General features: G+C 40.4%; 2 protein-coding genes across 6 annotated transcripts; one reads left to right on the top strand and one right to left on the bottom strand.

Moving 5' to 3' along the window:
• Positions 1 to 5,298: 5,298 nt before the first annotated feature.
• On the top strand, positions 5,299 to 7,165 carry zgc:172067 (S-adenosylmethionine-dependent methyltransferase domain-containing protein). Of its 2 annotated transcripts, none has more exons than XM_027032554.2 (6): positions 5,299 to 5,360; positions 5,559 to 5,709; positions 5,858 to 6,021; positions 6,097 to 6,214; positions 6,462 to 6,733; positions 6,901 to 7,165. In XM_027032554.2, exons 2-6 carry the CDS (start codon positions 5,610 to 5,612, stop codon positions 7,018 to 7,020), a joined length of 774 nt encoding a protein of 257 aa, XP_026888355.2. In that variant the 5' UTR covers positions 5,299 to 5,360; positions 5,559 to 5,609; the 3' UTR covers positions 7,021 to 7,165. The 2 variants fall into 2 exon arrangements, with proteins under 2 accessions (XP_026888355.2, XP_026888363.2); XM_027032562.2 differs by having other exon boundaries at positions 6,151 to 6,214.
• On the bottom strand, positions 6,973 to 16,321 carry tfdp1a (transcription factor Dp-1, a). Of its 4 annotated transcripts, XR_003412247.2 has the most exons (14): positions 16,237 to 16,321; positions 15,331 to 15,399; positions 13,841 to 13,920; positions 13,673 to 13,739; positions 13,333 to 13,436; positions 13,055 to 13,176; positions 12,648 to 12,813; positions 12,237 to 12,383; positions 11,032 to 11,100; positions 10,789 to 10,940; positions 10,340 to 10,506; positions 9,884 to 9,962; positions 8,871 to 9,171; positions 6,973 to 7,043 (listed from the first exon to the last, which is right to left on the bottom strand). XR_003412247.2 is itself a non-coding variant. In XM_027032525.2 (13 exons), exons 3-13 carry the CDS (start codon positions 13,850 to 13,852, stop codon positions 9,033 to 9,035), a joined length of 1,224 nt encoding a protein of 407 aa, XP_026888326.1. In that variant the 5' UTR covers positions 13,853 to 13,920; positions 15,331 to 15,399; positions 16,237 to 16,321; the 3' UTR covers positions 7,956 to 9,032. The 4 variants fall into 4 exon arrangements, 3 of the variants coding, with proteins under 3 accessions (XP_026888326.1, XP_026888333.1, XP_026888345.1); XM_027032525.2 differs by lacking the exon at positions 6,973 to 7,043 and having other exon boundaries at positions 7,956 to 9,171; XM_027032532.2 differs by lacking the exon at positions 6,973 to 7,043 and having other exon boundaries at positions 7,956 to 9,171; positions 16,218 to 16,276.
• Between the last annotated feature and the right edge of the window lie 92 nt (positions 16,322 to 16,413).

Consider the following 16,413-nt stretch of genomic DNA (forward strand, 5'->3'; position numbering starts at 1 on the left):
AGAGGAGAAATGGTAGAAGAGGCATTAATGGAGACAAGATATCGTACAGTAATAGAGCCACTAATGAAGCTCCTCAGGAAGCAGGGAGACCTGTCATTGTGGAGTTGCCTGAAACTATGAGGCCAACTATGATATTGTTAGGAACCCATGGAGGAAGATAGAACCTTCACAAGGAGGATTATTAATGCAGGATTTTCTACGGGTTGAGACTGTTGGTTACCACTGGGTGAGGAAACACCGGAATTCAGCCAACCAGAGTAAGTGTTAAACCTGCAGCAAGGAAAAGTAACACTACAAGGAGTAAGTGAAATGTGAACGTGTACAAAAACAGCAGCACAGACATTTTAAAAATCTTTAGAGAGGTATGTTCTTTTACAAATATAAAGAAACATGATAATTGTCATTTTGAATATGTCCACATAATCTGAATATTGCATTGATGGTAAATGCTACCAGTTCTTTACAAGACCTACAAATGCAACTCATGCAGAAGCAACAGATGCAGAGTGGATGTCTTTCATTTCTATCTATTGCCAAATCTGTTTGGATTAATACTAATCTGTTAAATTTTACATACCATTTAGATTTCATATTTTCTAAAGTTATATTTTATTAAGTTAGGGCAAAAAATATATGATTCATTTTAATACTTTGTTGTTCAACAGTTCTACTGCCAGTGCCACTTCCGTAATGGACATTTGACTTCAGTGACCAGAGGCTGCATTCACAGACAGATGTTAAGGCTCATAAGAAAGAATGGAGGTCTCAGGCACACCTTGGTTAGAGGCCTGAGGTTTGTTTGTATGTTTTTGTCTGTGCTTAATACCTACACTTTAATCTTCAGCCTTTTTGTGACTCCAAACACAATTATTAAAATATTGCTCCCTTTTGAAAATCATTGTTAGCTCTGCTGTTTTCAGACTGGATGTTTTGTATGGCTGGATAGGACACATCGGGCCCATGCTGACTGGCTAACAGGGGAACTGTATAAACAAAACTGGATTGAGCAGTAAGCTTTATTTCAAAACATTTACAGCAGGAGAAGCAAACTGACTAATGTACTGTACACTATGTGTACTTTCAGACTACCAGAAAACAAAGTACGTGACTATACCTGCAGTGTCTAAATATTTAATATTACATCATATTAATATGTTAACATATTTCAGTTAATAGATGTTAATAGGTGTTTCCTTTCAGCCAATAGACAGTTCAATAATGTGTCATGCTGGGGTCTATGGGCCTTCATCTGCTCCTGTCCTTACTGAGGAGTCAGAGCTTCATCTGCTCCTGTCCTTACTGAGGAGTCAGAGCTTCATCTGCTCCAGTCCTTACTGAGGAGTCACAGAGCTTCATCTGCTCCAGTCCTTACTGAGGAGTCAGAGCTTCATCTGCTCCTGTCCTTACTGAGGAGTCACAGAGCTTCATCTGCTCCAATCCTTACTGAGGAGTCAGAGCTTCATCTGCTCCTGTCCTTACTGAGGAGTCACAGAGCTTCATCTGCTGCTGTTCTTACTAAGGAGTCACAGAGCTTCTTACCTGAACTCCTGGTATTTTATGTATAAAAAATAAATGTAATATTATCACATACCACAACATTGTATCTCTTAACATATACAGTTTATACAGTATGCAAAATAAGTTAAATGATAACACAGCATGTCCTATATGCTTGGTTATGCTTGTTCAGGGAAGACCATGAACATGAATCTGTCTTGACATATACAGAGGTACATGTATAAATGAGGAACAGTGACAAATAATACACATCAGACTCTGTAACATGTATCTTAGGGGAAAATATAGGCTGCTTTTATAATAATAGAGGGTGTGTGTACAATTTACGAATGATTTTTTAATTTTTCATTAGTAATCTAGTAATCTCACCTTTAAATAAAAGGTAATAAAATTTGCCAAATAGCTTTCTCATTACACCTGAAGGGTGGAGGTGGACCGGAAGCATTAATAGGGAAAGGCTTCTGACATTTTATGCTGCAGTATCCAACAAGCCCATACCATGATAGGTAATTTGGCTAAAAAAAACCCCTTTACTGTTAGATAACAGTAATATTGTTATGATGCTGTCCACTTGCTGTCTTAACTATTTAATTGTATTGATATAATATTCACTTGTGAAAACAAGCCTTCTTTTTAAGCCAGTGTTGTTTCCTCCATCCAAGCCTTCTTTGCCCCGTCTCTTTCGTAATTATAATGCCTGACCCGACACCTGACCCATTCCTTAGTGCAGCTCGCCCTCTAGTGGTCCAAAGTGATATTTACACATATCTACAAAAAAAATAAATAAATAAAAGCAATACAAAAAACTACGCACATACAGATTCCTAGAGACATACTGTAATCCTCAGATGCACGTCAGGCTCCAGTTTGGAATTTTTACTTCAGTTTTCAGACAGCATGGACAGGATTGTGGGATGTGGGTGAACCTGAGGTATTGTGTGCTGGGTCCCCATAAGCGTGAGGTGGAAAGTTCACTGATGGGATGAGGGGCTTGCTGAATTGATCTGCAGTACACAGTATCGACAAGTGGGGTTAGGTGTGAATACTTTGAAATTAAATTAAAGTTCTAAATTAAAGTATTAAACTACTGTTCTAGTTTATTCTTAGCGGGACTTTTCACACATAACTACTTACTTCCCTGGCCTGTTAAACAGAAATGGCACCCAACCCAGTCATCCACAATGGGACATTGCCAGAGATTTCTGTTAATGCATCACAGAGGCTTTGGTTCTGTGCTAATAGCTAATAGCTCTCACCACCCCGAGCTGCCTGTTTTCCATCCTCTCACCCTGGCCTGGAATTCCAGGAATCCCCACTTTCCATGTGTCATCTGTGGGATAAAGGCAGAGCCACTCAGTCTGAGCTGAATGTTTGTTCCAAGGCCAGCAGTCTCCTATGGTAATCATCATGATTTGGACTCTGCACCAAAGTTACACAATAAAACACAATAATGGGTCAACTTTAGATCCTCTGGAGGTTGTGATTGTGTCTTTGTTTGGTGTTGAGAGTACAGGTTGGAATCCTTGAAGGTGTACACTGCTTAGAGTTTAATGCCAACATATCACCATCAGAATACTGTGAGGCTAAACACCTAGTTGTTGGCTTCATCACGTATGGAAATATGTACTGACATGTGCTGCACATGTGACATTTTGTTTTGCTTTTGGCATAAATTACCAGAACAAGAGATTTTATGAACAAAGAGGAACCTAATATATAATTCTATTACCTCATATAAGCGTCCATTAATGATGAGCCACTTAAGTATTTAAACTGTTAAAAATACTACAAAATCAATGAATAGAAAAACAGTCTGCAATCTTTATGTATCATAAAATTAATAACTCTGCCTTTTTCTTAACACATCGCTATGCTACACTGTGGAGTATCTGTGACATGTGGGGCATAAGAGAAGTGGGGATCTCTGGACTAGTTCATCCCGTAGCTGAATAGCATGCAAGACTGCTATTCAGATCCTCAGAGGGAGTGTTGATGGAAGGTTAATGCTCACCTCATGAGAGGCTCTGATTCAGCCATGAAATCATTTTGTACCGCTGCCGGCCTGGAGATATCTGGGTGTTGTGTTTGGAGCTTTAATGAAGCATCTGTTGTGATGAAGCCTTGTCCACTGCTATACAGTGCAACCCTGAAAGTTCCAGAGAGTTCTGTAGGGGAGGGCTTACCGAGGTCTTTGTGCCTGCATATGAGATTAGGGAGCTTGACTAGTGTATCCAGAGCTAGGTGCTGCACACAAACCAGGCCCCTTGCTTGGCCCCTTCTGTTCTAGCCACAGAGCCATCTGGCTCCACCTAAGCACATAGCCAACACAGATTAAAGCAGCTCAAACATTTGTCTTTCTGTCCTGACTGCCTGCATCCGTTTATTTGTTTATGAAGTCACCACAATGACCTTCCACTTATCTCAGTCTACTAACACAGCATCACAGCATACAACAGACTGTCCAGCAGATCCAGTTTCAAGTATAGGTTATATGTTCATGACAGGCAACAAGCCTTTCTCGTACCTTCAGCTCAGTTGTTTGGTTAGCGATCTGACACTGGTCATGGCTAAACTTGGCAGTTATATACTTAAATGTGACCTAATCATAGGAAAACTCAATAACATTACACCAAGCAATAACTGTATAATATAGCCATCAAAATGTGATTTAGTTCTTTGTTAATTGGTTACTTTATATAATGGCAGTGCGTCACCAGAGATGTAATGACCCGTTTCATAGCAAGAGCTAAATGGAGGTTTTGAAGCTATGAAGGCTCAGGGTTAGATATACAGCCCCAGTAATCAGGTTACCTGACCGCGTCAACGCCAACCCCTCTATCACACACCCCTCTAGTTCACAGTAAGCAGCTATTCAGCCAGAGGAACTGAATATCACCAGCACGGGCCAAAGGGAGACCCCATACCTGAGTCATTACATCACACACCCATACCCACACCTTGTGCTGTCATTAATTCATTGGTTTTAGAAATTATGTTAAGAACAAAATACCATTTGTATATTATTTATATTATATAATTTTATGTATTCACTTTATATTATATATGCTTGGCAGGCTCTTAGATCAGACAGGTTATTCCTGCTGCCTGATTCCTCCCTGGCCATTAATTCTGAATGTTAGGTCAGTCTACCTGACAGAGCTGTCAAAACATCCCAGCCAACTTGAAGAATTCTTTAGCTTGAGTTTGCTGCCTGCGCCTGGAGAGGAGCAGCTCACCTCTTTTGGTCCAGGATTCGGGTAACTGTTATTGGACCCGGGTGACAATTCCAGTGTAATCATAAATTCAGTGGTCGCTATGTGCAGGCCTTGCTAAGCATCTGTATGGCAGTAACAGGATATGTTGCCATCAATGCCTTGTTTCAATACAGTCTCTGCATCTGCTGGAAAATAACAAGGCAAAATGCAGATTACCAATTGTTCTGGTAGAATTTAAGCCTACCACGCTTGACTGGACAAAGGCAGGTACAATTAAGTGATTCTCAATCATTCAGCAGCTGAGGCCATCGTAAATATAAGTGAATCAATGTGTCCTCCCAGTTTTGTTCAGAAAGCATCTGAACAGACTTGGCTCCTGCCAGAGGGATCAGTGAGTCTGGGGGCAAAGTCTTTATCCATCACGCTGTGGCTTTGAACTGCTTTATTCCCCCATCCCCATCTCAGTCTTTCATTTACAGGGCTTATTAAATATAGCTCAGTGATGCCATGGGCAGGTCAAGGCAGACAGTGCAGCTTTATAAACTCTGGGATGCCCAGATGATGCCAACAGCCAGGAAGGTTTGGAAGTCCGGCTTTGTGCAGGACACTGAAAGAGGCAATGCTTAAGTGAGTATGCAAGAAGAAAGGAAAACATGAACTAAATAACCAAGAACAGGCAACACTTTTAATGATTATGCATGCTGCATTGTCACATTTATTACTGTGCCTAAATGCTGTTATTTACTAATGATAATTTCTGTTATTATTGAGTGGTTTATAAATGTTCTAGTTTTTCATTGACTGTTGTGGAAAATACTCTTGAAGTTCTTAAAAAGCTTGAGAACCCAAGAAAAAGTGCTATTAGAATTGGACACAATGGAAATAGGCAGAGAACAAACCTATACAAGTGGACAGAGGAATGAAATAGCTAAGAATCTAGTTTACATCAAACCCCCACCAAACATCATACAAGAGGGTAAGTAGATTATTACCTGAGCAATAATTTGCTTTGACATGATATAAAGCATATGCCTGGTGAGAGGTGTGATGCTCATTTGTGTGAATGTAGTGAAGTTCACTGATTGAAATGATGCTGTCTTGCACTTCGCGTTCCTATGTGACAGATGAACTGGACAGTAAAGTAATGACTGGAGAGGCACTGGAGAGGCACAACGCCTGCAAGCCAAATGTCTTCTACTCACTAGGAATGGAAACATTCCATTTCTCTGGGCACGAGATCCATATCCGCGAATCACTTGACTCATTTGGCGCCCTCACCTGGCCAGGGGTGAGAACTGAGTGAGATGACTGGCAGGTTTGGTTATCATTAATGTGATGAACAGTGGATAAATTGTGTGTCCAGGCAGTGGATCTGTGTAACTACCTGGAAAAGAATAAAGAACAATTCAGTCTACAGGATAAAGCAGTGCTGGAGTTGGGAGCAGGAACAGGGCTTGTGTCCATTGTGGCCAGCTTAATGGGTGAGTGAGCGCAACAATTCAGAGGTACAGGAGGAATGCATGCCAGATTTTGTCATTAAAAGATTTTGCTTAAAACCATGGATTACTCTTACCATTTGAACTGGTAACTGTTATAACAGGTTTATAAAGAAAATGGGCACAGCAGCAGAGAACCTTGTGACCAAACAAGTTGTTCTGCAATGATACATTAGCTTATATTTACATAAGAACTGTGCAATTAAAGGTCTCTGGGCTGCATTTCTTGTAGGTGCGTGGGTGACGGCCACAGATCTACCAGAAATCCTGAACAACCTGAGCTTCAACCTGTGGCGCAACACACGTGGCCGCTGCAGATACACACCGCAGGTGGCCGGGCTGGTCTGGGGGGAGGAGCTGGACAGAAAGTTCCCCAGCTCCATCTACAACTATGACTACATCCTGTGCGCAGACATAGTCTACCACCACAACTGGCTGGATGAGCTCCTGCTCACAATGAAGTACTTCTGTAGGCCTGGCACCACCCTGCTCTGGGCCAATAAGGTATGACTGGTGGTACAGCTTAAAATACAACTGCCTTTTATTGTGATTTTAGGTTTGATGGCCCCAGTCTACATATAAAATGGATTAGTTGGGATCACCTTATTTGCATAATGCTAACATAAAAATGTAGGAACTTTGTACATTATTTGTGTCTGTTTTTTTGACAGATCAGGTTCCAGTCAGACTTGGACTTTATTGAAAACTTCACAAAGGCCTTCGATACAAGGATGCTATCAGAGATCCCAGCCAGCGAGGTGAGAATCTACCAAGCCGTGGTGAAAGAGTAATTCTGGATCGGGGGATACTAAACCTACAAGACAAAGACAAAACCACAAACACACAAACCATTAATAGCAGGAAAAACCCTCTTCTTACAGTGAACTGGACTTGTGTACATTTCTCTCACACACAAATATTAAAGGGGCTTCCTACTTTAAAGATGTCTTTCATGAAAATCATACTTCTGCATTTTGACATTCCTGACAGTTAAATAAAACATAACTCCTCAAAAGAAGCATTTAAACTGTGACAGCCCAATAGTTACATAATATGCAACAGTGTGTTTGTTATCTACATGCTCGTACCTAATGCTACAATTGTTAATATACTGCACTTTAGTTTCATTCCATTTTATAACTATAGTGCTTGAACATTAACCTAATCAACAACATAAAGCCTATGCCCATCATGGTCTTTTACGGATACCAAAACCTTTAAGAAATCTCAGGTACTCTCATACTGCCACATAGAGGTTACAGCTGACAATTTCAGACTAAAAGATGAAGCCATTACTCTTGAGACTCCACAAAGACAAGCAGCTCCCATTATCACCAGGGTAAAGCTTGCAGCAAGCAGCTTTGATGTGGTACTACAAGAACAGGTGTTTTTACAGAACTTCTGAATATGCAAATCATGTCAAATTTCTGTGATCTTTTCAGTAGAGTATGCGAGCTTGAAGTCCATTTGGATTAATCAAACCATGAGAACAAGGGACAAGGCAAAACAAAAATAGTAATTTCTTCTTAAACAGGTATCAGGATCCAGACACAGGAAGGGGAATTTTTTTTTTTTATAAAAAATTATTATATATAATATATATATATATATATATATATATATATAAAATAAAAAAACAGTGTTATTATAATTAGTACCATTACATTAATGTCATGAATAATCACATTGAATTCAATGTTGTTGTTTTTTTAAAACATTATATTTTAATTTCCAAACTCATTAGATTACAGAAAAGTTGCCTTTGTGGAGTCAGTACAACAATTTTTTTTTTAATTTTCTAAATTTATTTATTTATTTATTTTAAGATTCTCAAGGGGAGTCCAAAAGAGAACTATATCCCATATTGGGATACACATCAATAATCATACATACTCCGTAGTGTTACTGACTTGGAGAGTATACTAGAAACTAATTTTCAGAGGTTTTCAACACGTTATTTAAACAAAGTACCTCGATTTCTATAAACTTCAGCAGATAATAAAGTTTCTCTGATTTCCTGATGCCGGTCAGCTGAAAAGAGAACAGGAGGTTTACCGCTCAAGCTGAAACAAAACCAAAAGAATAACTGTTCAACAGAACTCCCTAAAACAGCTGCCCACGGATTAACAGGAAGCCAAACAGACATGGGGCGGGGGCGGGCATCTACAAAAGAAATCCATGAATTCATCCAATCATATGAAAAAGTGTCCATAGATCCAAAGACTTGCCCTGACGGGGCCAAATGGCAGCTGGCTGAACCAATTCTCTGAACCATCAGTCTAGGAGAAGACAGCCATCTTGAATATTCAGAAAGTGAATTGAGCCAGCACATTAAAAAAAAAACAAAAAAAACAAAAACAAACAATAAGTGAAAAGGAGAATATTCTAACCATTTCACATAGCGATCACACCTACACATTCTCCAACAGCAAGTGGCTGCATGGCTGAGCAAGGGTTTCGTTTGGAAGGAAGGATCCGATCTGAGTACATACTGTATGGCAGAGTTCTGCTACTTCAGGGAGACTTTCCTTCAAGTCCTTCTGTTAAACTAGACCCAGCAGGGCCAATAATATGCACTAGCACCCAACGGTGTGCTGCAATTTAACAGGAGAAGCCATACAGCAGGACAAAAATAACACACCTCTGAAGCCCATGCTCCTCAATGCCTGCATCAGATAGACGGGGAGGCAGAGAATCTAAAAGGTGTGCTAGAAGCAGAGGGGAAGAGGGAGCTTGAGCGAGTGATAAATCCCTTGAATACAGCCGTTGGAAGAACTGTGCATGACAAAGAGGGCTGCGAAGGTTAGTCGTCATCGTCGTTCTCATCATATTCCTCCTCATCGTCGTCATCGCCCATGTAAGAAACCGGGGTTTCAACACGAGAACCACTGTAGTGCGAGTCGTTAGAGCTTGACGCCATTGTTCCATCAGCCCCACTGTCACTAGAGACAAAGAATAACAAAGAAATGTAAGTGTTGACTGAGCCAGCATCAGTCTACTCTCCTACCTCATCCCGCCTATGATTGATTGGCTAGAAAGAAAAATAAATGATTATGAAAAGCAACACTTAAAACATGTTCTCAAGTCACTAGAGGCACACACACACACACATATACATTATATATATATATATATATATATATATATATATATATATATATATATATATATATATATATATAGAGAGAGAGAGAGAGAGAGAGAGAGAGCGAGAGAGAGAGAGAGAGAGAGCGAGAGAGTGAGAGAGAGAATGATGGCATATTTTATTTATTGATATAATGCACCAACCCACTGTTATGACAAGAAAGTAGAAGGGGAAAAAAAACTAAACACACACACACACACATACACACACCAAAAAACAACATAGATGACACTCCCTAGAAGTCATCAAATAAAGTACTGACTTCATCCAACCCATATCAAATACAGAAAAAAAATAACCAACAAAAACTAGCCATTCCTCAGCATGATTATAGAATAGAAAACATGAGCATTGTTTAAGCTTACTTTCATATTTTCATCATGTAAAATTTTACTTTCACATAAATTTGCAGAATATGCAGATATCTGGAAAGCCCTACCTTTGTACATTTTGTTTGGTGAGCCTGCTAACAGCCCATCACTCCACAAAGTACAGAAACTTTGACTCACCTGCCAACATGGTAGCGTCCACCATTAGTAGATGACGCTCCTGTCATATAGACATTACTGATGGGTCCCTGTGCCATCTCTGCTTTACAAAAAGCAAATAATTTGTAATTTGACATTATAATTTGCAATATATTCACACCCACCCACACTAATGGGTACCACACACCCACCCAAAACCAAACAAAAAGGCCCTAGTGGTACCCACTAACTGTTTATGAAAGCTATAAGCTACCAATGCAGGTGCAGGATTAGTTCTACACAAATATGACTTATATGATTTAAAATGATATGTCAACCTATTTGGACACTACAAAAGTGCAAGGGAAACAGACTAATTATATAGCAGTATCTAAGTAAAGGTGTGTTAGCAACACCCTGGTAACATTATTTTGAAACATGTAAAATGGTCACAAACATTTTGTCAGGAATGAGTGTTTGAAAGGTTCTCTGGCTGACCTGTGACGTAAGGCTCCAGAGCCTTGGGTACCAGGCTGCGAGCCATCTTCAGGTCTTCAGCAGAACACTTCCCTGCCTCCAGTCCACAGGCCATGCCCATGCGCTTCAACACCTCAATGTCATCATGGATCTCAAACATGCTGTCAAAGTTGAAGAGGTACTCAAACCTGCATGAAAGCAAAGGAGATCATTGGTGTCTAGAAGGTACTACATGAAATTAACAAAAAAAAAAACGCAACACGACATAACAAATGGAGGACAGACACCCAACATGACATACCGGAATACATAACGATACAAATTACATGAATCTAATCTGTCTAAACAGTGGTTCTTCTCATTACAATTACAAAAATGAATAAATATATCCGCAACGCGCAATAACCTAATGAACAGACAAACATTCGATTGTAGAACATAATGTGTTGGAATAAAACATCAGTGTTTACTTGTCATTGGAGATGCTGCAGTCAATGACCGTTTTCTTGCTGGTGTTTATGATGATGAAAGGCAGGTGAATGACTGAATTGTCTGGTGGCGGCCTATTCGTCTGCTGTTCTGTCTGGCGGTTGCGCTGCACAAGGTTCTTGAAGGCAATTTGCTATGCACGGGTGTTATAATGCACAAGGAATTAGCTTTGAAATACAGCATTTCCAACATTTTAAAATGGAGTTTCATAATTTATGTGCTACCTGTAAAATTAGCTCTTGGAGCTGTGACTGTTTTTGCTTAATTCTCTCCAAGCGTCTTTGCCTCTCCACCTAGAAAGAGAAGAAAATGCTATTTGTTTAGGTTCTCAACTGCAGTCCTCAATCCTCCTCAACAGCACCATTTCATGTTTTTATGAATGTTAGATAAATGAAAACCACACAATGTGAAGAAGAATATATTCATATTGTATACACACCACAGTTGAGACACTTTCGAATATATTAAAAACACACTGGTGTTGGATCATCTGAATAGCACAATTCATCAACAAAACACCTACAGAACACTCAGATGGAATGTTAGATTGTTCCAAGAAGCAGTGATAATTGAAGGACTTTTTGCAGCATGCTCCCTTCTGTAGTGTCAGTATTGTAATACCGGGATAACATTTGACAAATGAAGGATATTGTGCAACCCTGTCCAGCTGAGTTGAAAAATAGTTGTCCATATTTTTGTACTCATTACCTTTTTTAAAACTTGGTCTTGTTCTCAGCAGCACCTCTAGATTAGTAGCAATTTTAAATGTACTATCATGTAGTTTAATGCCAATATAATCAGCAAGTACATTCTTATTAGAATCAGAATTACAACAGAGCACTATATACAAGGAAGCGTCAAGTCAGAAAATCTTTTCTAAGGGCCGTATTAAACCTACTGATAATGACATTGATGTCCTCTGTTTAACAGAAAGCTGTCAAATTATTTTTTTCCTTTATTAGGCAATATTTTTATTTAAATGTATGCTGAAAAAAACTCCACTGACATTAATTTTGGTAATTCAACAGCAGACAGACCATTCTAAACTAAAGAGCTGGATTTCATCTAGGTCACCTTGCACTGACACATGCAACCAAACATTTTGCACGGGCACCCGACAAATAAAAATGACGACAAATACTGTGAAGGCGTTGGGGATTTCTTTAGCCTACGTTTCTCTAATGGTTTGTGAGGCCAGCAAATAAACCGAAAAATACATGGTCCATTAGTTCATGTAGTGGTGGCATTTCAGTTTCAAGTGCAGTCAAGCCTCTGTTTACCACCTGTTAAATGTTCCCCCTCATGGCTGCCCTCGCAAGTCAATTAATATGCTCAACTCTTAGTTGGAGGGGCAGCATGATTATAGAGTATGAAACTAATGTCTGCTCAGCTGGTATCCAGTTCCAAACAGAACAAATGAAGAACCCACCTCCAGGTTCTGGCATTCCTGGGCTGAGTTGGTGGGAAGGCCAATCCACTTGATCTCTTTTTTCTCTTTTGAGATTATGTTCATTGCCATCAGGACATTAAGGGCATCATATACACGCCGCCGAATGTTCTTTTGATCATAGACATGCTAGAGAGAAATAGAGAAAATAATTATAACTAACCATACACCAAAGGTCAACCCCTGATTTAGGAGTCAGCTCCTGAACAGCTAAAGGATTAGTGGAGGAGAATTAAAGCAAAGATATCTCCAAACCCTTCTGTGCAGCAGTATGCCATAAAGGAATGTATGAAACGCTGCACGCTTAAATTCGTTCATTATCCCAAGGATCGATTAAAGCATAAAACTAGCTGTGCCACAATGGCCTCTAGGCAGCCACAGGAAACTGCTCACCGCGTCATTGGGGGAAATCGGGTTGTCAGCAGAGCTGAATTCAGCCACCAGCTCATCTGCTACTTCATTGTACGTCGTGACACCCTTCCTCTGTACCTTCTCACACACTTTCATGGAGAAATGCCTCAGCCCTTTTCCATTCTTTTCCCCTTTCTTACTTCTCTTCCTGTAGTCAGAGTACAGACACATCAACTTCAATAATGCACGACATTATCCAAGTATAATGAGACAATAGATTATTCCTTCGGGTGCATAAAATGGACCACACAGAGATCATGCATGATTATCCATATGACAGCATTACCACGGATATTACAATGAACTTATTGCTGCTCTGTTTCAAAAACATGACTTAACGAAAATGAGGCTTACTAACTGCAGGTAGGAAGGTTTCGATAGGGGCTCACCCTGAGGACCATGGAGAAGCATCAGAAGGCTGGCTCTGAGTGATGAACTGAGAGCTGGGTGTGTGGGGACTGTTCATAAGGAGCACATTGGACCCACTTGGCCGCTGGGGTGTACCAATGACCTGAACAGCACACAGGAACCAAGGTAACCCTCACAGCTCAAAATGGTAGACAGGCAGGGGGTTGAAAACAGCAAATTTACTCAATTGTGACATCAAATCACCCAAAGAAAATGTAAATTATTTAATCAATACTACTAAATTTCACTAAGCACTTACCACCTGTGGGGCGATGTTGACATTTGAAGGGCCCAGTGTTTTTGGCAACAGTTGTTTCCCCACTGCAACTGACTGTGGATGTACAGTCACTAAAGACAAAACTCCTACAGTGTAAAATTTTGAATAATCCAATTAGTATACCATGTGTGCAATGTCACTCTTTCAATGAACTCAGGGTATCAACTAGGCAGCCTACCAGTACCATCTTAAGCATGACATTAAAACATATCTGAAAAACCATAACAAGAAGACTGGGAAGTCAAGCAAGACAACCTAAACACAAAACATCACTATTTTTAAAAGTTCCATGGCTGGCAATATAATCTGCTGCATTCCTTACCTTTGCCAGGGCTCACATTTTGGTCAATGAAAACCTTCAGCTCCCCATTGGCCTCAATCAGACCGGCCTGAGGAGAGGAAGGAAGAGAAATTATGACAACTTCTGCATCATTGTTCATAGTAATGAAAGAAGAGATTCACTTGCAACTAAAAATATTAACACACTCACATCTTTGGCCATGATCCTTGGGGAAGAGGAGCAAAGGCTTGGTCTTACTGGAGAATCCAAGTGTTCCCAAAAGACTAAGCCTGCAAAAGACAGACAGCATTTTTGGCCCCAAAAGTACAACGGCACTGCCGTAACCGAGGTTACAAGCAAACATTTGTTTTAAACTGATGCACAATGTCCAATTTAGGCAACACTGATTTGTAATATATAGTAGCAAGGTTTTACTTAAATCACCAAAGTAGCACTTAATACAATATAAATACACTGGTTGCAGCTGGAGTGCATGCTCTATATTCCCCTTTGGCCTGACAGCTTGTGCTGATCTCAAAAGGAGGGGCTACAGTAGGCCGCAGTTTGCTTTCATGAGTTTCCCCAAATCCACTGCATCTACGTGACTGAGAGATATCCATATCACAAAGCCCAGACAGCTAAAACGTGAATGAGTACGCGTTCCACACGATGCAACATTAATGACTTGGAGGGCATTTCCCTCCACCGTTTGGACTCCAGCAACTTGTCTGGTCTAAAACGGGACATGGTGGAATCATTATATTACACTGCGTGTGCATACTTATCCAAAGTTACCTAAACCAATCGACGTGACCAAGTTTTGATTGTTCTAGCGTTTTATACAAAAGTAGGTTTTTTCTATAACCGCACGTACGTTTCCCCCGACTTTCCTAAGTTTCAAAATACTGAGATAACACAATCTAATGAGTTGCAGGATGGGAACTAATTAAGCCATCCATCTGTTACAACCTGTACGAGAGGAACAAAGTCAACAAACAGGGCCAGTCAGTAGGTATAATGTAAAGCATGTTAGCAAAGTGAGCTAGCTAGCTGGTTTGGAAACACGTTGTTTTGTAACGAAACCCTTATCTAAATGCACACAAAACGTGCTCGCCGACGCTGATCCGTTCAATACGAAAACCATGTATGTCAATGCAACACTTAGCAAACAGCATCACGCTAGATTGGCTATCTGAAACGGAACTATGGGAACTTTCCATTAAACTTACGACTGAATACTGTCTTGTATAGCCTGCCTTCTTGGGTCCTGGGGTTTTGTTGGCATGGGCTTACCAGCTAGCTAACATAGCTTTAAGGATAGAGGAAGAGGAGGTCTGAAACCCCCTCTGAAAACAGGAAACAATAAGACAAATAATATAAAAGTTTAAAATAATACTGAAATGTCACTGCAATCTGTTATCATGCAAAAGTTGTTTGCAACGACGATAAACTGTTTATTTTAGTGGATAAAACCTTTATTTGTACGACTAGCTAGCTAGCTAACTCGCATCAACAAAATGGATGCGAACATAAGCAAGACAGCTGCTTATCGACACTGGCCGGTTAGCTAGTCAAATTCACACAGGCGAGTCTTCTTTCTGTATCTGCGAAAGAAACTTTCATTTGAGTATACCTGAGATCAAGAAAACAGTTGTTACTGGTCATATAAAAATGAACTTCTGTTACCTAACGTTACTTACCTCAGAGCAGCCAAATATGTTTGAAGGTCGGCGAAGACAGTAGGGTGTAGGCAGCTAGCTATGATGTTTCTTCGGAAAAACAATTCATAATTGCATTAGAATTTTGTATTATAAAAGCATACTAATAAAAAAATATCTTAGGCCAACGCTTTTGCCTTGTTAGCCACTTCTGCATGCCAGCAATCTAAGACAACTGATTTTTCGTCCGTTCAAAGGCCTAGATGATCATCAACTGATAGTCAAAATATACATAAGTTTAGACAGACACCTGTTAAACTAGTTTAGACTGCTGTAAACGTGAAGAGCTAAAAACGCAGAGATCTGCGAACTAATGAGCCCGCATGACAGAAGACAAGAAATTAGCCAACGTTAGCCGCACAGCCCCATAAGGCAAGATCATTCTCAGAAATGGAGTGTCGTATTAATTTCATTTCTGTGAGCCGCTGGATTACCATCATTACCACGATTTAGCTAGCTAGCTAACCAATTACCTCGAGAGTCACGATAGCCATCTCTAGGTAACTAACGCCTAGGTTGCTTACCACCAACACCACCACAGTAAAGAGATTAGCGACATAGCTAGGCTATTCTAGGCGAATTGACTGTTGGCTAGCTAACCGGCGAAGAAAACAATCGCAGGCATTTTTCCTTACAAGTGGGCGATAGCTAAATCTGAGCCTGCTCTCCACTACTAGCTCGTTTAGTTAGCAAGCCATGCTAGCTAAATAACCGCCGGCGATTGCCGCTGATATCGCCAGCTAACTGGCAGATGTGGCTAGCTAATGTTCAACAAAGATAGAAGACCCTCCTGTTGTCTGTCTGAACACGGGACGAATCCTGCTTCAGTTTACTAGCGTACTCCCATCGTAACATGCTCGTCGCCGAACCTGATATGCAATAGCTTACGGTCGACTGCATTCGCGTTTTATCCCCTCTCTCTCCCAAACACCGGCGCTGAATGAAGCCAGCAGTACGGCACACTACACCCTCTTCGGCTCCGGCGAAAACTGAGCTTGGCGGTGTCCGCAGCATTCCAAACCGGATTGGACGACCATGCGTGTGACGCAACACAATGGTTTCCTC

Source organism: Electrophorus electricus, chromosome 25, assembly GCF_013358815.1.
Source record: "Electrophorus electricus isolate fEleEle1 chromosome 25, fEleEle1.pri, whole genome shotgun sequence".
Classification (NCBI taxonomy): Eukaryota; Metazoa; Chordata; class Actinopteri; order Gymnotiformes; family Gymnotidae; genus Electrophorus; species Electrophorus electricus.